Source organism: Saimiri boliviensis, chromosome 1 (assembly GCF_048565385.1).
Source record: "Saimiri boliviensis isolate mSaiBol1 chromosome 1, mSaiBol1.pri, whole genome shotgun sequence".
NCBI lineage: Eukaryota > Metazoa > Chordata > Mammalia > Primates > Cebidae > Saimiri > Saimiri boliviensis.
Window position 1 is genome coordinate 58,672,919 of NC_133449.1, and position 26,112 is coordinate 58,699,030.

Sequence of the window (26,112 nt, forward strand, 5' to 3'; positions counted from 1 at the left end):
AGTTTTCTTAATGCATATGATAAGAAACAAGACCTGGGTGGGGCAAGCACAGATTCTCCAAAAAGAGATGCTAAGCAGGAGCTCTAAATATGCTGTCATTAACCAGGTAAAGAAGTACAGGAGCTACAAATGTGCAGTCCCACCCCCCACCCCCAATGCAATTTCCATGCAGTTGTGGTCAGCCTCATTTACTGATGTGGTAGTGGAAGGACAGATAGTTCTGGTCCACATCTTAGAGTCTTTCAAACACCGACAGGCTTGAGGTGACCAGCAAGGAAAATGAGATCACAGGATTCAAAAAGTGAAGGCAACCACAGTCCCATCTGAGGGTAAAAGCATTTCCAAACCTCCCTGTTTATGTCTCCCCTAATAAAGCCATCCAATATTTATTACAACATAAAGATAAAATAAGAGTGAATTATGAGTAACACTGCATCCTAAAGAGGGACTTGTGCAAAAGCTTAATTCTTTGAACTGCTAGAATTCATATTACTGCTTCCAAGGGCCTCATACGATCAAAATGGTTTATAGTGATTTAGCCTTCCTGACTTTATGCAAAGGACCAGGACCACAGATAACACCTTCTATCACCTCTAGCCTTTTAAATGTCCTTTTTTAGGCCTTTCACACTTTCTAAACAGGCTCTTGACGTGTGAAGGCCAATCGAAGGGATGAGGAAAGTAAAAGATTGAACAATTATGAATAGATCAGAAAGGCTACTTCCTGCCATTTGCATGCCTCACTCCTATTAATATATTTCCCCATAGTGTCGGTTCTGTTTTTTAATAACAGCACAACACTGGTGACTCACATTCACCATATGGTCCTCGTGGACTCCCAGGTCTCTGTCTGCTGTACTTGTGCCTGCCTAGCTAGTCTTTTCTTAACCATTATCTATGCAATTATTTGGATGTTTTCATCCCAAAGAGAAACTTAGATTTATTCTTACTGATCTCGATTTTGATTTAAGCAGATCACTTCTCTAGGTTATTCCATTTTCAAGCATGCTGCCCTTGTTCAGGTCTTCATGAGGCCTCACCTGACTTGCTGCAAGAGCCTAATTGATTTATCTGCCACCACGTTTCCCAATTATGATCTGTTTGCACAGTCATCATGACATGCTTCAGACATTGGAACACACTAATTAGACAGCTTGCCCCTGGAGTAGAAACAAAGCTCAAATCTCTTAGAATAGCATTTAAGACCATATAAAATCTGTTTCCAGCCTTCTTCCTACCAAACTCTGACCCCATGTGATTTAAATATCAACCACACGTGCCTACTTACCTCTCAGCAATATTCTCTGAGCTCCCTTACCTTGGGTCATGCTTTCCATTCCTATAGAATGTTACCATTTCCAGACCTGCCTGCTATTTCCACTCTCAAAACCTGTTTGCTATCAAGGCCATAGCTCTGTATTTTCTCCACTCACACCATCCACTATGTCTCTTCGTCCTCTGTGCCTCCACAGTATTTTGTATCACTATTACAATCCAGTAATTCCTCAACAATTTCAAGGATAACTAACTACCATGTCTGCACTAACCAAGGCTGGCATGTTCAAGTTCTCAACAACACAAATAAATAAATAAATAAAAGACTAGAGGGAAAAAATCAAAATAGCTTTAGTCTATAAAATTACATTAGGTATAAGGTTTTTCAAAGACACTTGTTTCTGCTATATTATGTTTGAAAGTATACTCAGATAAGCTTTCCTTCAAATAATCATCTGTGTATGCTGCAGCATAATCCTTTCAGAAGCTGAGATGCTCACAGTATTTATTTACAGTTTATAGAGTTTGACACAAACGAGTGTGAGTTTGTGTTTTGTTCATTTTTACAAGCTATCTTAGTGTTTTAAAACATGTGTTTGTGATCCTGGTCTTATAGGTCTACACTAAGTAAATGAAGTTTAAATAGATCTTCCCTCTCTTGGAATGAACATGGTCACCATTTTTCCTTCCAAAAGTTGAATCAATAATTTTTATATTAGCTAAATGAAGGAAGCTGAAGTAAGCCACGCACATGTAAAATGATGTTAAATTTTAAATTTGGGGTATAAAATTATAAAACCCAAATGTCCAAAACCATAGATCCTGAGGTGCTACTGGTATTTAGGTAAGTTGTATGCATAACTTCCCCTTGAAAAAAAGGCATAGTAATTCAAGAAATGTATGCTACGCAAAATTATGTTCTTCTAGGATGCAAATGTAACCTGACACAGTAAGTATTTATGGTCTAAAAGTAAAAGCAGTTCTGATGGTTTTCGCATTCTACTTTCATGTGGTGTGGGTGGCAAGCAGCCTTCGCTACTGGGTGAACCCTTAAATTTAAGCAAGAACAAAAATGGATTACCAAGACTGATTTGGTTCCTAAGGGGACAATACTTTAATTGTTCTGCTAGGAAGCCAGTCCTCTCCTAAAGTTGGGTTTTCCTGAGGTTATATAAATGACACCTCTCACCATGATTGGAAAATGCAAAAAAAAAAAAAAAAAAAAAAAAAAAAACCCAAACAGACACTGGCAGCATAAGAACAAAGGGATAAAAGAATTAAATTTGGGAGGAGGATCCAAGATGGCCAAATAGGAACAGCTCTGGAGTGCAGTTTCCAGGAAGAACAATGCAGAGGGTGAGTGCCCACTGCATTTCCAAACAAATTTTCACTGTCTACAAACCAGGAGATTTCGGGGCTGAAAAGTGCCACAAGTTTTCAGCACAGAGGTTTCAGCCAGTGCCAGGTTGGCACACAGAAACTTGCACAAATCTGGGAGGCCATTTCAACTGGCACCTGGAACACCTGGGATACAGAGCTGCCCATTCAACTGAAATGGAGGGGGCAGAGACAGGGAGACAGGCGATCTAGCTCAGCGGGTACCACCACCACAAAACAAGTAATCTGAAATGCTCTGGACTGAGAATTTCGCAGCAAGCGCAGCTGGACCCAGGACAGTCTAGCTCAGTGGGGGGAAGGGCAACCACCACTACCGAGGCAGTTCACACAGCAGCTGGGCAGAGCCTGTGGCAGCTCAGCAATACCTCTACTGGAAGACTGTGACTAGACTACTCCGGGCAGGGCAGAGCATCTATGAAAAAAAGACAGCAGCACAACAGGAACTTATAAATAAAGCCCACCTTCCTAGAATAGAGCACCTGGGAAAAGAGACAGTTATGAGTTCTGCTGCAGCAGACTTAAAAGTACCTGCCCAGCAACTCTGCATGGAGCAGTGGAGCTCCCAGCACTGCACTTGAGCTCCTATAAGGGTCAGACTATTTCCTCAAGCAGCTTCCTTACCCCCATATACTCAAAGAGACACCACATAAAGGAGAGCTCAGGCCAACACCTGACAGTTACCTTACTGGGATGAAGATAACAGAAGAAGAAACCAGTAGCAACTCTTACTGTTCTGCAACCCCCATGGGTGATCCCCAGGCAAGCAGGGTCTGGAGTAGGCCTCAAATAATCCTGCAGCAGAGGGGCCTGACAGTTAGAAGAAAAACTAAGAAACAGAAAGAAATAATTTCATCATCAACAAAAAGGATGTCCACTCAGAGACCCCATCTGAAAGTCACCAATGACAAAGACCACAGGTAGATAAAGCCACTAAGATGGGAAGAAACCACTGCAAAAAGGATGAAAACACCAAAAACCAGAATGCATCTTCTCCTCCAAAGGATCACAACTCCTCACCAGCTAGGGATCAAAGATGGATGGAGAATGAATCTGATGAAATGACAGAAACAGGCTTCAGAAGGTGGGTAATAAAAAACTTCTCAGAGCTAAAAGGACATGTGCTAACCCAATGCAAAGAAACTAAGAACCTAGAAAGAAGGTTAGATAAGATGTTAACTAGAATAAATGGCTTAGAGAAGAACATAAATGACTTGATGGATCTGAAAAACACAGCACGAGAATTTCAAGAAGCATACACAAATTTCAATAGCAGAATCGACCAAGCAGAAGAAAGAATATCAGAGATTGAAGATCAACTCAATGAAATAAAATGAGAAGGCAAGAATAGAGAAAAAAGATTGAAAAGAAATGAACAAAGCCTCCAAGAAACATGGGATTATGTGAAAAGACCTAATCTACGTTTGATAAGTGTACCTGAATGTGACAGACGAATGAATCCAAGCTGGAAAACACTCTTCAGGACATTATCCAGGAGAACTTCCCCAACCTAGCAGGCCAGACCACCATTCAAATCCAGGAAATACAGAGAACACCACAAAGATATTCCTCAAGAAGAGCAACCCCAAGGCACATAATCGTCAGATTCACCAGGGTTGAGCATTCCCAACTTAAACCAGGAAGAAGCTGAAACCTTGACTAGACCAATAACAAGGGCTAAAGTTAAGGCAGCAATTAATGGTCTACCAAGCAAAAAAAGCCCAAGTCCAGACAGGCTCACAGCTGCATTCTACCAGACGTACAGAGAGGAGTTGGTACCATTCCTTCTGAAACTGTTCCAAACAATACAAAGGAGGTAATCTTTACCAAATCACTGTATGAGACCAACATCATCCTGATACCGAAACCCGGGAGAGACTTAGCAAAAAAAAAAAAAAAAAAATCAGACCAATATCCATGATGAACACAGATGCAAAAATCTTCTGGCAAACCAATTGCAACAGCGTATCAAAAAGCTTACCCATCACAATCAAATAGGCTTCATTCAAGGGATGTAAGGATGGTTCAACATATGCGAGTCTATAAACATAATCCACCATACATACAGAACTAAAGACAAAAACCACATGATTATCTCAATAGATAGAAAGAAAGCCTTTGACAAAATTCAACAGTCCTTTATGGTAAAAACTCTCAATAAACTAGGTAAGGAGGGAACATATCTCCAAACCATAAAAGCTATTTACAACAAATCAACAGCCAATATCACACTAAATGGGCAAAAGCTGGAAGCATTCCCTTTGAAATCTTGCACTAGACAAGGATGCCCTCTCTCACCACTCCTACTCAATATAGTATTAGAAGTTCTAGCCAGAGCAATCGGCAAGAAAAAAAATATAAAGAGTATTCAGTTAGGAAAAGAGGAAGTCAAATGGTCTCTATTTGCAGATGACAGGATTGTATATTTAAAAGACCCCATCGTCATAGCCCCAAATCTCCTGAAACTGATAAACAACTTCAGCAAAGTCTCAGGATACAAAATCAATGTGCAGAAATCACAAGCATTTCTATACATCAAAAACAGATTAACAGAGAGCCAAATCATGAGTGAACTCCCATTCACAATTGCTACAAAGAGAATAAAATACCTAGGGATACAACTAACAAAGGATATAAAGGACCTCTTCAAGGACAACTACAAACCACTGCTCAAGGAAATAAGAGAGGACACAAACAGATGGAGAAACATTCCATGCTCATGGTTAGGAAGAATCAGTATCATGAAAATGTCCATACTGCCCAAAGTAATTTACAGATTCAATGCCATCCCCATCAAGCTACCAATGATCTTCTTCACAGAACTGGGAAAAAACACCTTTAACTTCATATGGAACCAAAAGAGAGCCCCATAGCTAAGACAATCCTATGCAAAAAGAACAAAGCCAGAGGCATCATACTATCTGATTTCAAACTACACTACAAGGCTACAGTAATCAAAACAGCATGGCACAGGTACCAAAACAGAGATATAGACCAATGGAACAGAACAGAGGCCCTGGAGGCAATGCCACACATCTACAATCATCTGATCTTTGATAAGCCTGACAAAAACAAGCAATGGGAAAGGACTCCCTGTTTAATAAATGGTGGTGGGAAAACTGGCTAGCAGTGTGCAGAATGCAGAAACTGGACCTCTTCCTGACACCTTACACTAAAATTAACTCCAGATAGTCTAAAGACTTAAACAATGAGACCTAATACCATAAAAATCCTAGAAGAAAACCTAGGCAAAACCATTCAGGACATAGGCATAGGCAAGGACTTCATGACTAAAACACCAAAAGCATTGGCAACAGAAGCCAAAATAGACAAATGGAATCTATTTAAACTCCAGAGCTTCTGCACAGCAAAAGATACAATCATTAGAGTGAACTGGCAACCAACATAATGGGAAAAAATTTTGCAATCTACCCATCTGACAAAGGGCTAATATCCAGAATCTACAACAAACTAAAACAGATTTACAAGAAAAAAACAAACAAACCCATCCAAAAGTGGGAGAAGGATATGAACAGACACTTTTCAAAAGAAGAAATATATGAGGCCAACAAACACATGAAAAAATGCTCATCATCACTGATTACTAGAGAAATGCAAATCAAAATCACATTGAGATACCGCTTCACGCCAGTTAGAATGGCGATCATTACAAAATCTGGAGACAACAGATGCTGGAGGGGATGTGGAGAAATAGGAACACTTTTACACTGTTGGTGGGAGTGTAAACTAGTTCAACCATTGTGGAAGACAGTGTGGCAATTCCTCAAGGACCTAGAAATAGAAATTCCATTTGACCTAGCATTCCATTACTGAGTATATATCCAAAGGATTATAAATCGTTCTATTATAAAGACACATGCATACATACATTCATTGTGGCACTGTTTACAATACCAAAGACCTGGAACCAACCCAAATGCCCATTGATGATAGACTGGACAAGGAAAACATGGCACATACACACCATGGAATACTATGCAGCCATAAAAAATGATGAGTTTGTGTCGTTTGTAGGGACATGGATGAATCTGGAAACCATCATTCTCAGCAAACTGACACAAGAACAGAAAATCAAATACCACATGTTCTCACTCAAAGGTTGGTGTTGAACAGTGAGAACACATGGACACAGGAGGAAGGGGAGCATCACACACTGGGGTCTGTTGGGGGGGACCAAGGGAGGGAGAGTGGGAGGTGGTGTGGGAAGGTCGGAGAGGGATAACGTGGGGAGAAAAGCCATAAGTAGGTGACGGGAGGATGGAGGCAGCAAACCACATTGCTATGTGTGTACCTATGCAACAGTCCTGCATGATCTGCACATGTACCTAAAGCACATGTACCTGCACATGATCTGCACATGTATCTGCACAGAACCTAAAGCACAATTTAAAAAAAAGGAAAAAAAATAATTAAATATGATGCAAGAGCTTGGGAAAGGACATGAAGGGATAGTAGTTCAGTAACAGAGCATGAGCAGAGCATTCTGAGAAAAGAAATGTTAAAATCCCAGAGTAGCAGAAATCTAGGGGGATTTTCTTGTAGGCTCACGAGTATTCGATTCAAGGGCTTGTTAGTTTCTCGAAATGGTGGTCATTAGATAACAAGGCAGATTGGAAGATCAGGCAGGTCAAATCAGTCAGCTAAGGAGTCATTTTCTCAATTCACCAACAGAAAGTCTTTCAATGGGAGGTGGTTTACGCCCTCCATCTGCAAATAAAATGGGCAGAGATACTGAGGAGAGAACACAATTTTCCAACAGTGGCAAGTGAGGTGAGCAACATGAGAACCTCCAGTGAAAAGCAAAATGCAAACAAGACCAAGAGACACAGATGCAAGTATAGTAAAATCCATGGGAAGGCCAAGTTGGGGGGATTGCCTGAGCTCAGAAGTTCACAAGCAGCCTAGACAATAAACACAGTGAAACCCCATCTCTACTAAAATACAAAAAAAAATCGCCGGGCATGACGGCGTGCTACTGTAGTTCCAGCTACTCTGGAGGCTGAGGCAGTAGAATTGCTTGAACATGGGAGGCAGAAGTCGCAATGATTGAGCTGGGATCATTCCTTTGCACTCCAGCCTGGGCAACAGAGAGAGACTCCGTCTACCCCCAACTCCCCCAAAAAAATCCATTGTGAAATGTGGGACAGAAGAGTAGGGGATGAGCTCAAAGCAAACATATGCATGTACTCCACCCTCAACACGCGCGCGCGCGCACACACACACACTCACACGCACACACACTCACACGCACACACATACACACACATCTTCTTTAGAGATATTTAGGTGTATATATACTAACTTAGAAAACTTTAGAAAACCTTGTTATAATGATATTAATCAATAAATATTTAAGCCACAGTTTTGCAATTTTAAGATTATACTACTAGTATTCGGAGTATCTGAATCTCTGGATCTTACTTGCCATTTCACTATGAAGTTATATACTATTAGCCAAGATGGCCAACTGGAGAATTAGACTGGCTCTGCCTAGATTTGCTTACCAATCTGGATGGTAACAAACCATACAGCTTGCACTTTAATAGAGATAGATATGTAATCAAAATCAACCAAACAGAGATCATGCTCTCACCTCATTACATCACTCAGCTCTTGACAAATTAAGAAGACCTAGCCACTTAAGAAAGTAAGGGTGGCAGTGTGAATCTAGGTATGGCTTTCTTTGTATCTCTCTGACTGTTCAGCAACTTCTCTTCCTCTTTCAGCAGATCCCATTCAGTACCTCATTACCTTGACCCAAACATGCCAGGTGTTACCTCTCTAAAAATTGTCTGTCTACATTGCATCCCTTCAAGAAGTTTGGGTACCATCCAGTTAACCTTATAAATGTCAAAATCAGAAAAGAACTTGGGAATTGCTCCCTAATGTTCTGAAACATTCCACAAATATTAGCAATATTTCATGGCAAGGCAGTTCTAATCATAGTAATTGGGCTGGTATATTTTTCAACTCTTCAACAGAGATAACAATGTGCAGCTATACAAGACTCTTGAAGATACAAAAATCTTAACTATCTCCCTGCTGTTATCTTTAATTCTTTCTGGGAGTACCTTCTAAGCACCATGATTTACCTCCTCCTTCATATTTGACAAGTTCCTGGAAGCTAAAATTCTGATAGCATTTATACTTGAAAATACATTATTTTATATATATATATATATATATATATATATATATATATATGATTATGCAATTACATATCCAATGGGATAGTAAGGACAAATATAAGAATAAATGATTTTGAAGGGTATCATTTTTTAAATGCCCAATTTTACATTCTACTTATCATAATTTCTAATTTTAATTTTTCTGAATATAAAAGTAAAATATGGACCAGGTGTGGTGGCTGAAACCTGTAATCCCAGCACATTGAGAGGCCGAGGCAAGCAAATTACGAGGTCAGTAGATCGACCAACCTGGCCAACATGGTGAAACCCCATCTCTACTAAAAATACAAAAAATTAGCTGGGCATAGTGGCAGGCACCTGTAATCCCAGCTACTCAGGAGGCTGAGGCAGAAGAATCACTTGATCTCGGGAGGCAAGGTTTTAGTGAGCTGAGATCACAGCACTGCACTCCAGCCTGGTCAACAGAGTGAGATTCCGTCTCAAAAAAAAAAAAAAAGGATTATACAATCTATTAGTTGTTTACTTTAAAATTTCTTCCATTTTATGCTTGGAAAGGCCTTCCCTACTCAACATCAAATTAAATAGTTATGTATATTTCTTTCTATTTGTTTCATATGAGTTTTTTTCACCCTTCTTACCAACTAATTGGCTATAACAATATTAACAGCAAAAATCAGAAATGAAAAAAATATTTACCTAGAACTTGACATATTTTAAAGGGAAGCCAATCATCACACAAATGGAAAACTATATAAAACACAGCTGAAGCTATCACCGGTGTCCAGAAACAGGTTGTATTTCAGAAGCAGGACACAACAAGCACAACATCAAAAATGAAAAAGAGGAATTCAGGAGAAAAAATACTATCAGTACTAGAATAAACATATCTGGATATAAGTGATCATGGGTTAAGAGTAGCAAAAATTATCCATAAATCATTTTTTATAATAAACTAATGTTCATTTACCTCAGTTCAATGAGGCTTACAGGGAAAAAAATGTTCACAAGTTTTCATTTTATGATAATTAAATTGAAAAAGAATACCTATTACTAGCATGACAGTGAAGGAATAGTATATAATTAAATATTGTAGGAAGCCATATAAACTTACTAGAGTTATAGCAAACAGTATGGCCATAACCACTAGAGCCTGCAACTCGGTATCTATACTCTTAGAATTTTTAAGCTCAGTTTTTAATAGAAAGTAATGTGCCTACAGTGTTCATCTCTAAACTGTTTACAAATCAAAGCCAGAAATAACAAAAATGTTTAAACACACAATAAAATGTAGCCATAAAATAATAATTATTAAATATAGATAACAGTTGGAACTATGAATTTTTAAAATGACATAAAATCATATGTATTCGATGACTACAACCATGTTGAAAATGAGTATGAACCAGTGTGAAAAGAAAGAAGGAAATGCAAACAACATATATCACAAAGGTGAAAAGCAGAGTAACATTTCTCTTTTTAGAAAAATGTCCTTAGTATAATATTATTTGTGCAGCAAACATAGTTAATAAAAAGCTTTATAAAGGTTCAAATCAGTATTTCCTCTGGTGTATTCTGCAGGATGCCAGCTGTTATCCCAGCAAGGCTGGGCAGGAGAGGGCAGATTGGTAGAAAGGTTTTGTGCCAAATGAATATAAGATATATGGATATATGATATTTAAGTATAGTTTAATTGTGTTTTGTTGTTTCCTCTTAGAGCTATTTATTTGTTTGTCTGTTTAATGGCAGAAACTCTCAGACACTATTTTAGAAGAAAAAGCAGGTCATTTCCCAAGTTTATCTGTAAAAAGAACTTATCGATAAAGCATTACTTAGGACTAGTATCCCACAGAAGGTGCTCCTCTAGATATCTGAATCCACTAGGAACATATGCCATTATATTAAAATCTCAATCAGTTTAGGGGCCACTTCTGTCTCTCATCATATAAAGCGTAACTACAAAATGTTATAATCTTTAATATACTCTGGTTAGTTGACAAAATATAACTCATGGGAACTCATTGTGTTTTTTTCTAAGTCTCAAAGAATGTCTTCACATACTTTTAGATATTATAAAATTTATATGTCCAAACGTACCAAAATTTCTATACACTACCATTCACTTCCTGTTTTAAAACAGTTAATATATTGAAACGGAGTAAGTTTACTGAATTACTCCTGTATTTACTGACCATATGCTAAATTCTGAGATATACATTATAAGGTATACTTAGATGAAAAAATCTTATCCCTGCTTTAAAGACATTCCCAGTCAAGAGTATAGGTTATGTAGCGGGAACCAGGACAACAAATACAGCAATAACTCTAAGAAAAGTGTAACAAAAATGGGAAACAAATAAAGGGATATATAAGTTAGGAGGAAAGTGAGATGGAAGCGTTTTAAGGAATCAGAAACAGATTCATCAAGGAAGGATACTGCCTATTAGATGGACTTAAAGGACATATAGAACATCTCCTAGATAGACAGCAAAAGATGAGTCCAAGCTGCCCTTGAAGAAAAGCCAGGGGTATGTTGGAGAGGAACGTTTCAGAGTTGTCAGGGCATGGGATTTCCTTAGAGGAGCATGAGAATGCCTTTTTGGAATATGAGCTATGAGCTTGAGTCTGGAACACAGGACCCATGAGTGGTAGGCTAATGTACTTAGAGTTAATTAGGTAGCCACAGAAGCACACTAAATGCTTTTTCAGCAAGAAGATTAGAACTTCAAAAATTAATTGGGTGCAGGTGCATCCAGATTAGGGGTTTTAGCATTGGAGAAATGACACTTGGGAACACAGACAGAAAGACAGAGACAGAGGCTGAGAGACCAGATTAAATTCTGTGACAGAAGGGAGGACAGCACAGAATTAAGCAGCAGCTTGGAGGTTTTTGGATGGTTCAAAAATACGTCATCAGAAAGTAGCAAGAAAATCAAAGAGATTCGAAAGTTCATTTGTCAAGAATAGCCAATGATCGTGAAAGAAAAATCAATTAGTTAACCAGAATAATGCTTTCAGAAAGAAAAGTATTAAAGTACATTCAATGAATCCACCTATACTTACCTTTAAATTTTAATTCGATCACAGTAGTACTATTGCAAAATAGCACAATCATAATATACATTTGGGACATAGGCTAAAAGGAAATAAGGCAAGTGAATACTGTCTTTCACATCCTAAATTCACTGGGGTCCTAGGCTTCACAAAGCTTATTTAAACATCCCATGAAGTCACTCCCCTAATGACTAGTACAGAATTACTTTCTAGGGATTGAGTCCATCCCTATAATTTTATTTTCTGAGACCAAGTGGGCTCAGAAAGCCACATTAGTTTATCCGTTTACCCTGTTTGTTTCCAAAAAAAGTGGAATAGAAATTGGTCAGTTCAGCATCTTCAAGCATACTGTAACATAATGGTAGAATTTTTTATTGCATTTTATTGGTTTGGGGGTACATGTGAAGAACATGCAAGATTGTTGCATAGGTACACATAGGAACAATTTTATACTGTTGGTGGGAGTGCAAATTAGTTCAACCATTGTGGAAGACAGTGTGGCGATTCCTCAAGGACCCAGAAATAGAAATTCCATTTGACCCAGCAATCCCATTACTGGGTATATATCCAAAGGATTATAAATCATTCTACTATAAGGACACATGCATATAATGGTAGAATTCTTGAGACTGGAGAAGTCATTTACCAAAACCAGCATCTGTGACAGAGTTCAGGAAAACCCTTTATGCCTTCTCAATAACATTATTTATTTGTGGCATTTATTCTTAAAAATATTCACTGATATAATTTTAGCCACTCATGCCATCTTTACAAATCCAGTAATACCTCTGCGTGTATCGTCTGTGTCAATGCTTACACACCTTGCCTCTTTGGGACCTTAGGCTAAAGTTCTTTGATACCCTGCTATGTATTATTGCAGGCATAAAACAAGTGCACAAGGAGACTGTTTCCATTGCTATGGAAATATCATTTAATTTCCTAATTAAATTAGCTGGTATATAAATGCAAAACCATAGCATTTGATTATTTATATACCTAATTAGTAGGTATATAAATGCAAAACCATAGCATTTGATTACTTCTGAAGTTTGGCAACAAAGTCTATTGCTCATGTCTGAGGACAAAGTCTCTATGTTTTCAACACTTTTATTCAAAGGAAGAATTAAGAACTTAAACTGTCTAGCATTTTAATGCTTATAAATTGATTTGCTGCACATGAGAGAAATGAAAGAATAAATCAAGAAACATATGTAAGTCATTCATTTATTCTTCCCCTCAAGCAATATATACACATATATATATATGTGTGTGTGTGTGTGTGTGTGTGTGTGTGTGTGTGCCTGTGTGTGTGTGTATACATATGTATATATATAAGCATATCTATTTACTAATATATAAAAACTAGCGGTGGCATTTCCCTTACAAAGAATTTCTTTAAATCATAACTTCTTAGTGATTACAATTACAAAATGAGATTTAGCAGTCCATCTATATATAAAGCTAAGCATAATTGATCTCTTCTTTTCTCCCCACCATCAAATTTTATCTAATTTGGGCTTTGCAATAAGATAAGAAAGAATATAAATTATTCAGATGATGCACATTTTTAAAAGTGTTAAAATTCTAAAACCCATTTCTGTCTCCCTACTCTAGGAAACTAATTCGCCAACAAACTCCCTATCCTGAGTGTTCTGTGCTCAGACTGCCCCATTTGAAACAAAGCACACTAAACTGAAACTTCTCTTTGTGCTTCCCTCTAATTTGCCTTTTAGCATCTCTAAGTCTGCTAAACAACTTTAGAAACATATAACATCTAATTTCTCTTTTCACACTGACTCTTCAATGCTATCAGATTTCTGAGATGGCCACTTGCCTGAAGCTACTCTGGCAAAGATCAAGTAAGATCCACTTCTTACTTAACAAATACAGTGGCCGGGCGCGGTGGCTCAAGCCTGTAATCCCAGCACTTTGGGAGGCCGAGGCGGGTGGATCACGAGGTCAAGAGATCGAGACCGTCCTGGTCAATATGGTGAAACCCCGTCTCTACTAAAAATACAAAAAAAAAAAGTAGCTGGGCATGGTGGCACATGCCTGTAATCTGAGCTACTCAGGAGGCTGAGGCAGGAGAATTACCTGAACCCAGGAGGTGGAGGTTGCGGTGAGCTGAGATCACGCCATTGCACTCCAGCCTGGGTAACAAGAGCGAAACTCCGTCTCAAAAAAAAACAAACAAACAAAAAAAAAAAAACAAAAAAAACAAATACAGTGGCCTCTGTTTAGTCTTTAACCTCCCTGATCTGTGAACAACATCTGATAATCACCTTTCCCGCCTGAAAACAAGGGACACTTGGGAAACTCTTCCTTCACACCTTAAAAGAAGTTAAGGGGAAAAAAAAGTCAACCGATGAGGCACTTGCCTCCCCCTTCTCCACTCTTCAGTATTCAGATTGTGCACATACCAACAGTGTGAAAACTAGAAATGGTGTGTCAGTAAAAACATACGGTTTCTTTTTATTGATCACCTATTTCTGCTAGTTGTATGGAAAGTAACAATAAAACACCTTCGTTTTGCTGGAGAAGTGAGGCATCCTGGTAACAAGAGACATGCCTTTTTTTTTGTTTCTCTTTTACTGAAAGCATATTTTACACAAACCACTAAACCCACAAGGGTTACAGTTTAGTTTAGCAACCTTCATTTTTAAAATGTTATCCATGCCAATAATCGATTTGTGTAGTAAGGTAAAGGATGTAGCTGGAAGGAGAATTCTGCTGGCTTAAATATCAGAAATCTGGATGAAGAGAAACTAAAACCAATCTCCCACGACAGAAAGGCTTCAGAACAGACCACAAAGTGGTCATGGGGTCATTGTTTGGCTGCTGGTCTGACCAGCTTTCAGTCTCTCCTCATCACCAGCAGGGCTCCAGTGGCTCCTCAGACCAGGCTGCACAATTGCTACAATTTTAGAGCTACCAAGGAGCTGCAATCCTAGTCCACCAAGGAGATTCCTGGTTCAGGGTTTGTCATTTCTTGAGTCATTTCTTACCCTTCCTTTCTCTGTTGACTGTCATAACCCAAAGACCTCATGGTTGAAAACAGTAAACAGATGTAAGGTTTGATCTTACAACTGCCTCTCTTTGTTTATGTATGTCTGGCTAAAAATTCAAGCCAAAAGCTAAAAGTAAGAGTACAATTTTTCTTTTCCAAGTGACTGTCGTAGGATTCCTCTCTCTTTCCCGTTAAATTTTTTTCATTATTTGTCACTTAAGCAGTGGTATTCCTGAGGATGCAGACCCCATACTTATAACGCTTTATGCAACCTGTACGACATTTCATCTGCTTTCACAGCTATAACTATCACCTCCTGTTTCACTCTAAAATTTCTAATTTGAATACTAACAGCTCCAAAGTCCAGACCTTATTCATAAGTGTCTACTGAGGACTTGCATCTAGAAGTCCTGTAAGCTTTTCATATTTTACATCATTAAAACCAAACATCAGCTAACTCCGAAATTAATATTTTGCACAAGACGTGATAACGTTCAGTTACCCTTGTCTTTGCCTTTGTCCTGAATCTCACATTCAGATGGTCCCTAAGTCTTCTCGCTTCTATAATAATCAGTTCTGTTGTCTCCATCCCCATCACCTCCACATGCCTGATCTCTCCTCCTAAGCACTCTGGCAACTGCATGATTTGTTGAGCCTTAAATTTACATTGACATTCCTACCTCCATGCTTTCCCCTCAACCTGGAATGCTATTTCCTAACTTATCTTTATAGGAATCTCTTACAAGTTGTTCAAGTTCCTGTTGAAATGAGGATCTTATAGACCTTTGTCTAATTCTGTTTTACTTTAGATACTCATTCATCACTGCTATCTTTAACTTCCAGTATACCTCTACACCATGTCATATTCTTCAGCTGTTTGTTTATGGGTCACACTTTCCCACTATATACCATTAGATGTCCTGGGGTAGACACCATCTTGTTATCTTGGTATCACAAATAGAGTACCTCTAAGACAAGCAATTAAGAAATGTCTTTTCAGCTATATTATGGCTGGATATAAACATAATAATTAAATATCATTTTCAAAGAAAAGACATGTTCATTTTGTGATTGTATGAACATAGTACAATTGTACTCTACAATGTAAATTGGCTTGAAATTCAACTCTAGTGAAAAAATAAATGATTTAATATTATGACAAGGAGTAACTTGTACATTCCAAATGGAAAAACAAAACCAAAAATAATTATTTGATATGTTTATCTTATAAGCATAATTCATATGCAACATTTATCATTTTAAAGTGTACAATTCAGTGGATGTTTTGTAGTATATGCACCAACAGTATGTGCAACCCTTACCACTATCTAATTCCAGAATTTGCATCATCTCAAAATGAAAACTCCCAGTCTGGGCAACACAGCAAGATCCTGTTTCTACAAAATAATAATAATAATCAGCCAAACATGGTGGCATACACCTATAATCCCAGCTACTGGGGAACCAAGGGGAGAGGATCGTGTGTACCTAAAAGTTTGAGCTGCAGTAAGCTATGATTGCACCACTGCACTTAACCTGGGCAACAGAGTGAGACTCTGTCTCCATGGCTCCAAAGAGAAAAAAAAAAGGAAAAGGAAAAATGTGAGCCCAGGTAGCATTCATTCCTCATTCCTCCCTTCTCCCAACCCCTGACAACCACTAGTCTACTTTTTGTCTACAGAGATTGGCAAACTCTGGACACTTTATGTAAATTCAGTCATATAATATGTGACATTTTGTGTCTGGCTTCTTTCACTTAACATAACGTCTTCAAGGTTATCCATGTTTCACGTGTATCAGTATTTATTCCTATTTACGGCAGAATATTATTCCATTGTATAAATATACCTTATTTTGTGTGTTTATTCTTCAATTAACAGATGTCATATTTTTCCACTTTTTGGCTTCAATAAACAATGCTGCTAGGGATATAAATGTACAGAGTTTTATGTGGACATGTTTTTGCTGCTCTTCAATACATACCTAAGAATAGAATTGTTGGATCATAAGAAAATCTTATATTTAACTTTTTGAGGAACTAGCAAATTATTTTCCAAATTAGATGCATCACTTCATATTCCCCTTTAAATTTACAATGACAGCTGGGCGCGGTGGCTCAAGCCTGTAATCCCAGCACTTTGGGAGGCCGAGGCGGGCGGATCACGAGGTCAAGAGATCAAGACCATCCTGGTCAACAAGGTGAAACCCCATCTCTACTAAAAATACAAAAAGTTAGCTGGGCATGGTGGTGCGTGCCTGTAATCCCAGCTACTCAGGAGGCTGAGGCAGAAGAATTGCCTGAACCCAGGAGGCGGAGGTTGCGGTGAGCCGAGATCGCGTCATTGCACTCCAGCCTGGGTAACAAGAGCGAAACTCCGTCTCAAAAAAAAAAAAAAAAAATTTACAATGACATTCCTACCTTAATGTATAAGAATTCCAATTTCCCCACATTGTTTACCAACATTTGTTCTTAATGTTCTTTTTTATTAGAACCAGTCTAGTAGGTGTGAATTCATATTTCATTGTGGTTTTGATATGCACTCACTTGATGATGCTGAGCATCTCTTCATGTGCTTATTTGTCATTTGTATATCTTCTTTGAAGAAATGTCTATTCTAGTCCTTTGCCCATTTTTAAATTTAGGCATTCTTTTTATTATTAATTTGCAATAGTTCTTTATATATTTTGAAGAATGGATTCTTATTGATATGATTTGTGAACACGTTCTTCCATTCTTGGGTTGTCTTTTCATTTTCCTGATGGTGTCCTTTGATGCATAAAAGTTTTTAATTTTGATGAAGTTCAATTTGCATTATTTTTCTTTTATTGCTTGTGCTTTGGGTGTAATATCTACAAATCTACCTCCTAATCCAAGAAACCAATGCCTAATCCAAGGTCATTAAGATTCACACCTATGTTTTCTTCCAAGAGTTTTATAGTTAGCTCTCATATTTAGGTCTATAATGCATATTGAAGTCTATCATCAGTTTTTTTAATATGGGGGGAGTTAGTGGTCCAAATTCATCTTTTTCTTGTAAAGGTTTTTTTCAGTTGTCCCAGTCCCATTTGTTTAAAAAACTATTCTTTCCATCATTAAATTCTTTTTGCCCTTGTTGAAAACCAATTAACCATAAATATGTGGGTGTTATTTCTGAATGCCCAACTCTATTCCAATGATCTAGATGCCTGTGCTTATGTTAATACCACTTAGTCTTGATTATTATACTTTAGCAGTAAGTTTTGAAATTCAGATGTGTATCTTCCAATTTTGTTCATCTTTTTAAAGAATGTTTTAGACTATTCTTACTTTACAAATGAATTTCAGAATGAGCACAGCAATTTCTGCACAAAAAAAGAAAAAAATGGAAGCTGGGATTTTCACAGCAATAGCATTGAATCTCCAGCTCAATTTGCCTTATTAACAATAGTAAGATTTTTTATGTCTTCTCTAAATTCTTGTCATGTTATTTTGCAGCCTTTAGTATCTTCACAAAGTATTTGCATTTTCTTGAGTTAAAGGCAAATAGTAACAATATAGATTGTTTTATAATTATAATAAAGTATGAAAAATAAAAATCATACAAAGTTAGCATTTTACCAGTTGAAACATTTTATGATGCCACTTACTTCTAATTTTGATATAAAATATTGTAAATTCATACTCAAAAAGGAGCATTTATTTCATATGGTATTAACTTGCCTTCGTTAAGAACAACTCTGCAACTGTAAGATAAAGTGAGCAACAATAAAATGTAATACACCTGGATTTAAGATGTCAGCTATTCATAACAGCAACAGCAAACAAAAAATTCTTTCCAAAGGCAAGCAGTCATCAAGAAAATTTCATCAAATAAACAAAGCATCTCAAATTATTCAATCAAAGTAGAATGGAAAACAGCTATATGTTGTTAACCGATAGTTTTATTCAAACTTATCATATTAGTATTATTCTAACTCATCTTTATGGTGTAATTCTTTAAGAAAAGACAGTTAACTGAATTTTTAAACTAGAGTCAGTGATTCAGCACTAATAAAAGTCTCTCGCAGTTCCATGAACCATGACTTACACTTCCTACTAATTTCACATACAGAGTCAATACTCTACAAAGCAAAATGCCTGTTTTCAACAGTAAAAATTGTATCATCTACTTAAACTAACTTATTATGTTGGTACAAAAGTAATTGCGGTTTTGCCATTACTTTTACTAACATAACGTAATAATGTACTGTAAAAACAATCTTGCCATTAATGGCAAAAACCACAATTACTTTTGCACCAACATAATAGTAAGGATCACAGGGTTTTATGAAGATGGGTTCTTGATGATAAATCAATATTGATATGTATTTATAAAGACTAGACTAGATGAACAATTACAATTCAAGGCAATTAGCCCATTTTCTCAATTTACATAATCAGTGAAAGGTTTTCATTCAAAATAACCATTTCCCTGATTTAAAAAGTCACGAAAATACTACCCAAGTTAAGTTTCCTCTCAAGTTTGAATAAGAAGATCTTACTGCCAAAAAATACAATTCTGGGTAAGAACTGGAGACTGTAAAACCTTCTTAGTGGTGCTGTACTGGCTACTGTATCAATACTGACACATTTAAAAAAACAAAATGCTGGAATGAAGATCCTGTATTAGCACAACAGCTTCAATATGCAAATGATGGCAAAATATTTTTAAAAATCAGATATCCAAAGAATAAAGTCACTTAGATAAATAAGTTTCATATTACAGGCATTAGCATAATTAAACATGTTGTCACCACCATTAGATAATTATTCACTTAACTTGAAAAGACACGTCCTATGACTTTGAATGGCATACAAAAAAAAATCACCATGAATTACTGAGAAACATCCATAAAAGTACCAAGTAAACTTCTGGAAGTGAGAATATGAAACTCATGGACACACTATGCTTACTCCAAAGGGAAAGATCACAAATATACTGATATTGGTATAAATATACTTAGGTTACCATGGAAAAGACAGATATTGAGAATACTTTTAAAAACAAAAAAGGTGTACTTGGATCTCAGTATAAACAGTGTATTTACAATCTGAATAGTTTCTCATTCACACTAAATCTAAGGTAGAAGAAAAAAATTACTTAAAATTAGAAGACACTAAAAGAAAAAGTATAAGTATTATATTTTATCATTTTCATTTAAATAAGACTTGCAAGTGTGTGTGTGTGTATGTGTGTGTGTGTGCATATTTAAACTATGAAATCTTATCTTAACATATAAAAGAAGTATACAAATTGCTAAGAAAAACACAATGGTACATTTTTGAACCAATAAGGTATTTCAACACGGTGACAGGAGACAAATCCAAATATAAAAATCAAAAAGAATAATTTCTACATCAGTAATAACCTATTAGGAAATATTAAAGAATAAAATAACTTCCCCAAAAGTAATAAAAACTCATAATAACACAAAATGAGAAATGTTTCCTTCTAGAAAGAAGGCTATTTCTGTTACTGAAGGACACAAAAAGACTTCAATAAATAAAGAGCCATGCCAACGGAAAAATTATGAATTTAGAATTGTCACTTCTCCCTCAAAATTACCGTAAATTAAATACAATACTAACTAAAACACAGTGTTGTTTTAAAATTGACAACCTGATTATCATATTCTTCTGAAAATAAAAAGATGTAAAAATAGAGATGAAACTTTGGCAAAAAGCCATCACCTACTAGAAATCATAAGAGTAGTTTTAATAGTATATTATTAATTGAGGAATAACAACAAAATTCTTTGTACTCAGGGAATATAATTAAGTCCTTAAATTAAAATAAGATAAATAAGTCATGCAAAAATAAACTGGAAAAAAAAGAATATACTCATCACAGCAAAAGGGAAAACATTAGGCCATTAAACAGAAAACAAATGAAAAGATAACCTCTTGAAATCTGTGAAATAAATTTATATAAAAAAGAAGTATTCTTCTTACCTATTCATTGGTAAACTTTTACAAGTTTAAAATTATCATGTATTGGCAAAAAGGTAAAGAAATACACACTTTCATATTGTTGATGGAAGGCAAATGGGTACAAACAATTGGAAGAGCAATTTGCCGCTATTAAAATTTAAAATGCACACACCTTATGACCCAACAATTACATTTATAAGTTTACCTTTGAAAAATACATTAGTCCATATAGACAATAAATCTGTATAAGGATTCTCATCTTAGCACTGTTTGAAATATAATAGCACAAACAAACTGAATGTACGTGGAAATGAGGATTAAATAAACCCTGGTACAACCACACCATAAAACAACAAGCAGCAGTTAAAACAATAGTGTATATCATTTTGTACCAGGGTGGAGATATCTCTAAACTATATGTAAAGGGAAAACAAAGTATAGAACATCGTGTTGCCATTTAAGAAATATATACATATATATGTACAGCTACACAGGCCTTGACCTCTATTTCTTTGAAGCAGTCTCCTGGAGCCCCCAAAATCAATCTTTTGCCCATAACATGGCCCATACTGAAGGCAGATCAATCCAGACATTTTATCTCTGTACACAGCCAAAAATTTAATACTTAAATTCCAAAAAATGCAATGTTACACAAAAATTAATGTAAATGAATAATTTTTATTATAGCAGGAAATGTTTAGATATATTTACAAATTTATATATACCTATGCTCTCAGCTGTGCTTAAAAACTCCCTCACTATATGATAAACTCAGATGAACTCTTGGGGGAAAAAGAAATTCACCAAATGTTCACTGAATAGTTGGACTGCAGTGATTTTTATTTTCCAGATTCTTTTTCTTGTTATTTTCTAGATGTTCTCCAATGGGCATTTATTACTGTAAGTGCAAAAGACAAAACATGTTCTTTTTGAAACAATGTATCTTCTGTTATTGAATTCTTGAGATACCTCTGTATAGATAATGCCAAAATATTTCTCTATTCCCAGCCTCTCCCTTTCACAGTCTAGTCTCACTTTTCAGCTACCTACTGAGCAGTTATCAGTGTCCTAGCTTTAGTTTTCCCCAATGTGATTTCTCCACCTCTCCCACTACTGTGCTCATTGATCCCATCTCCCTGCCAGGTCAGCCCTGTCCCAGTTCCCAGACCAAGACAGGACTGATTTAAAAGTACCAATACAAGGTCATCCCCTCCTCCATATTCTTATTCCCATCCATTGCTGAAGCAAACTTTCTTTTTTTTTTTTTAATTGCATTTTAGGTTTTGGGGTACATGTGAAGAACATGCAAGATTGTTGCATAGGTACACACATGGCAGTGTGGTTTTCTGCCTTCCGTCCCCTCGCCTGTATCTGTCATTTCTCCCCATGCTATCTCTTCCCACCTCCCCACCCCCCCATCCCTCCCTCATTTCCCCCCAATGGACCCCAGTGTGTAGTGCTCCCCTCCCTGTGTCCATGTGTTCTCATTGTTCAACATCCGCCTATGAGTGAGAACATGCGGTGTTTGATTTTCTGCTCTTGTGTCAGTTTGCTGAGAATGATGGTTTCCAGGTTCATCCATGTCCCTATAAAGGACGTGAACTCATCGTTTTTGATGGCTGCGTAATATTCCATGGTGTATATGTACCACATTTTCCCTATCCAGAAATCAAAATGTCTCTATTTGCAGATGACATGATTGTATATCTAGAAGACCCCATCCTCTCAGCCCAAAATCTCCTGAAACTGATAAACAACTTCAGCAAAGTCTCAGGATACAAAATCAACGTGCAAAAATCACAAGCATTCCTATACACCAGTAACAGACTTAAAGAGAGCCAAATCAATAACGAACTGCCATTCACAATTGCTACAAAGAGAATAAAATACCTAGGAATACAACTAACAAGGAACGTAAAGGACCTCTTCAAGGAGAACTACAAGCCACTGCTCAACGAAATAAGAGAGGACACAAACAGATGGAGAAACATTCCATGTTCATGGTTAGGAAGAATCAACATCGTGAAAATGGCCATACTGCCCAAAGTAATTTACAAATTCAACACTATTCCCATCAAGTTACCAATGACCTTCTTCACAGAACTGGGAAAAAAAACGCCTTAAACTTCATATGGAACCAAAAGAGAGCCCGCATAGCCAAGTCAATTCTAAGCAAAAAGAACAAAGCAGGAGGCATCACACTACCAGACTTCAAACTATACTACAAGGCTACAGTAATCAAAACAGCATGGTACTGGTACCAAAACAGAGATACAGACCAATGGAACAGAACAGAGGCGTCAGAGGAAATACAACATACCCACAACCATCTGATCTTCGACAACCCTGACAAAAACAAGCAATGGGGAAAGGATTCCCTGTTTAATAAATGGTGTTGGGAAAACTGGCTAGCCATGTGCAGAAAGCAGAAACAGGACCCCTTCCTGACACCTGACACCAAAATTAACTCCAGATGGATTAAAGACTTAAACATCAGACCTAACATCATGAAGCAAACTTTCTGATGCTGTGTCAGCCTGGATTTTTTACCCAGGCCACTGTGGAGTCAGCACCACACTACAGGACACACTCTGTCATTCTGTCTGGTATTAAACTGTTCAGGTACTCATCTTACAGCCCCTACTAGACTGTCAACTTATGAGATAAGGCACTGTATCTTACTCATGTATGGCTCCAGGACTGTGCCCTCATCCCCCAACAAAACAGTGGTTTCCATAACTTACAGGAAATCATTTGATGAATGGCTGTCATATTTGACCAGAAATATACTCAGAGAGAGTTCAGAGACTTAGTTCAATCAACAAGCATTTATGAAAGAATGGGCCCAGCAATGAAAACAGGAGAATACTAGAAAAATGGAAGATGCAGCTCCTATCTTTGAGATAGAATCTAGAGTGGTTGAAAACACCTTAAAAAAAAAGTAGAAAATAATTACTGTTTTGGCTTCTGCCTTAACAAGCAAAACATGAAAATCTTCTTGCCTGAGGTCCTGATTTCACAGATGGGCAAACTGCAATCGAATTTGCCTGCCTGGATTCCAGACTACTGCCAGCACTGACTTTTGCTTCCTGTCCCAACTCCATGGGCCCCAGTGTGCTTGGCTTTGCTTGTCACTATTTGTATGCTTGCCCAATTTAAATTGTTCCCTTGGATCCAGACTCCCTCCCTCTCCAGTTCATGCTGTGGGCTAGGATCTAAATTTTCTCCTTCTTGTCCTATATTGCCCTCTGTCACCTGTTTCTTCAAACACACTCCCACAATTAAAAGTTGTGACTATAATCTCAGCTTTTTGCTTCAACCTCTTTCCAAAAGGCTGAGAACAAGGCAGGCCTCTAAATCAAATTGTAATAAACACTTCTTCTTGCTTACCCAACAATCATTTACCCCTTCCATATTAACAGAATTGCCACTCTGTTCATCAATCCCCTAACCTCCTCCACCCAGTGAATGCTAATCCCATATGGAGTCCCAGCTGGTAAATGGTGATTTAGTCTAAGTCTGTCATTTGTGGTATTCCCATTCCCCTTGCCATTGAAGAGATTGGGAATGTCCATGGGATTCAGTGTTGGCCAGTGAGGTAAGAGAGAAGTCTGCAGGAGGGGTTTTGGCAAAAATCTTCCCATTCTGCGGGAAGAGACACTGCTGCTGCATGACGGTGTGCTAGGAACTAAAGAAGTGATCATGGCACTGGCTGAGGAAGCAGTCAACACACAAACTGAGCACAGACAAGAGAAATGTAAAAGTAGGAACAAAGCCCAGGTCTCCCATCTCCTGCATTTCTTGTCACTTTTAGAAATCTTTCCCAATGTATTCCCCTTCCTCTGCTGCCAGGTAACATATATTAAATAGCACACCTTAAAATTTTATATATATATATATATATATATATATATATATACACACACACACACACACACATATGTATATATATCAGCAGCTTTGTTTTGTATCTCAAAGGAGTAACTTCAGGAACTTCACAGATATTTTGGTTGTGTTTAGTTCGAAGCTATTATGAGTAAGCCGTTATTAATTTTCATGTGAAAGTCCTTGTACATATGTTTTCATTTCACCTGGGAGTGTAATTTCTGGATCGTATGGTAAGAGTATTTTTAACATTAAGAGAAACTGCCAAATTGTTTCCCAAAGTATTGCATTCCCACCAGCAATGTATGAGTATCACAGTTGCTTCACATCCTCTCCAAAACTTGGTATTGCCAGTCTTTACAATCTAGTCATTTTAGTGTTTGTATAGTGGCATCACACTGTGGTTTTTAAATTTAATTATTTTGGTGAATTATAGAGTTAAACACCCTTTCATGTGCTCATAGGGTATTTCATTGTGTGAAATATCACTTCACATATTTTCTTCATTTTTTAGATGGATTGTCTGTCTTCGTATTGAGTTGCAAGAGTTCTACATATAGTCTAGATAAAGTCCTTTGTCAAATATATAGACAGAGATATGTAGTTCTAACAAATCTTTTGTCTTTTGAAGAGCAAAAGTTCTTTCTTTAACTTTGATAAATTCTAATACATCTCTTCTTTTAAATTTTATGGTTAGTGCTTTTTAGGTCCTAAGGGATCACTGCCTAATCCAAAATCACAGATTACCTTTTATACTTTTTTCTAGAAGTTTATATACTCACAATCATAGATCAATCCCACAAACATTATCCTCAATGAAAAAAGGAATATAAAAATGAGTACATATTCTGTGATTCAACCTATATCAATTTCTAGAATAGGAAAAGTAAATCTATAGAGACAGAAAGCAGATCAGTCAGAAGAGAAGCTTTTATGGTAAACAATTTTTTCTGTATCTTGATGGCAGTGATGGTTACACAGGTGTGTTTGTCAATCCACAACAAAGTATTCACTTGAAATGGGTACGCTTTATTGCATAAAACATATGTCCAAAATTTCATTAAAATAATTTTTATGAGAATTTGGAGCTGGATTGGTAGGAAGACTGGTGACCACCAGGTCCTCTGAAACAGAATTTGGAGATAAGCAAGGCTTTACCATGCCTGAGGCAGAAATACTAACCTTAGTATATACATATATAACTTCTTAAACAAACATTATCTCATTCTAAATGCATAAATGCCAGATAATCTTTCACAAACATTGGGATGATTGAAACAAGCCAACCACACACTGGGAGAGTCCCTAAATAGTTGTAGCAACTGACTTGAACCTTCAATGTAGGAAGAACTTCCAAAATGAAAGAGAGGGAAGGATGGA

The 26,112-nt window shown here is 37.0% G+C and overlaps 1 protein-coding gene across 4 annotated transcripts in view; it reads right to left on the reverse strand.

Moving 5' to 3' along the window:
- The window catches only part of CTNNA2 (catenin alpha 2), a 1,155,573-nt gene that overhangs the window by 1,122,548 nt on the left and 6,913 nt on the right, over positions 1-26,112 (reverse strand). Inside the window, exon 1 of one of the 4 annotated variants that reach the window (XM_074397707.1) lies at positions 21,344-22,206. The exons of the other annotated variants lie outside the window; for them this stretch is intronic. Coding sequence (XP_074253808.1) covers positions 21,344-21,440 — 97 coding nt within the window. The 5' untranslated portion in view covers positions 21,441-22,206. Of the gene's footprint in view, positions 1-21,343; positions 22,207-26,112 lie in introns of those variants that run through there. 4 annotated transcript variants of the gene reach the window in all.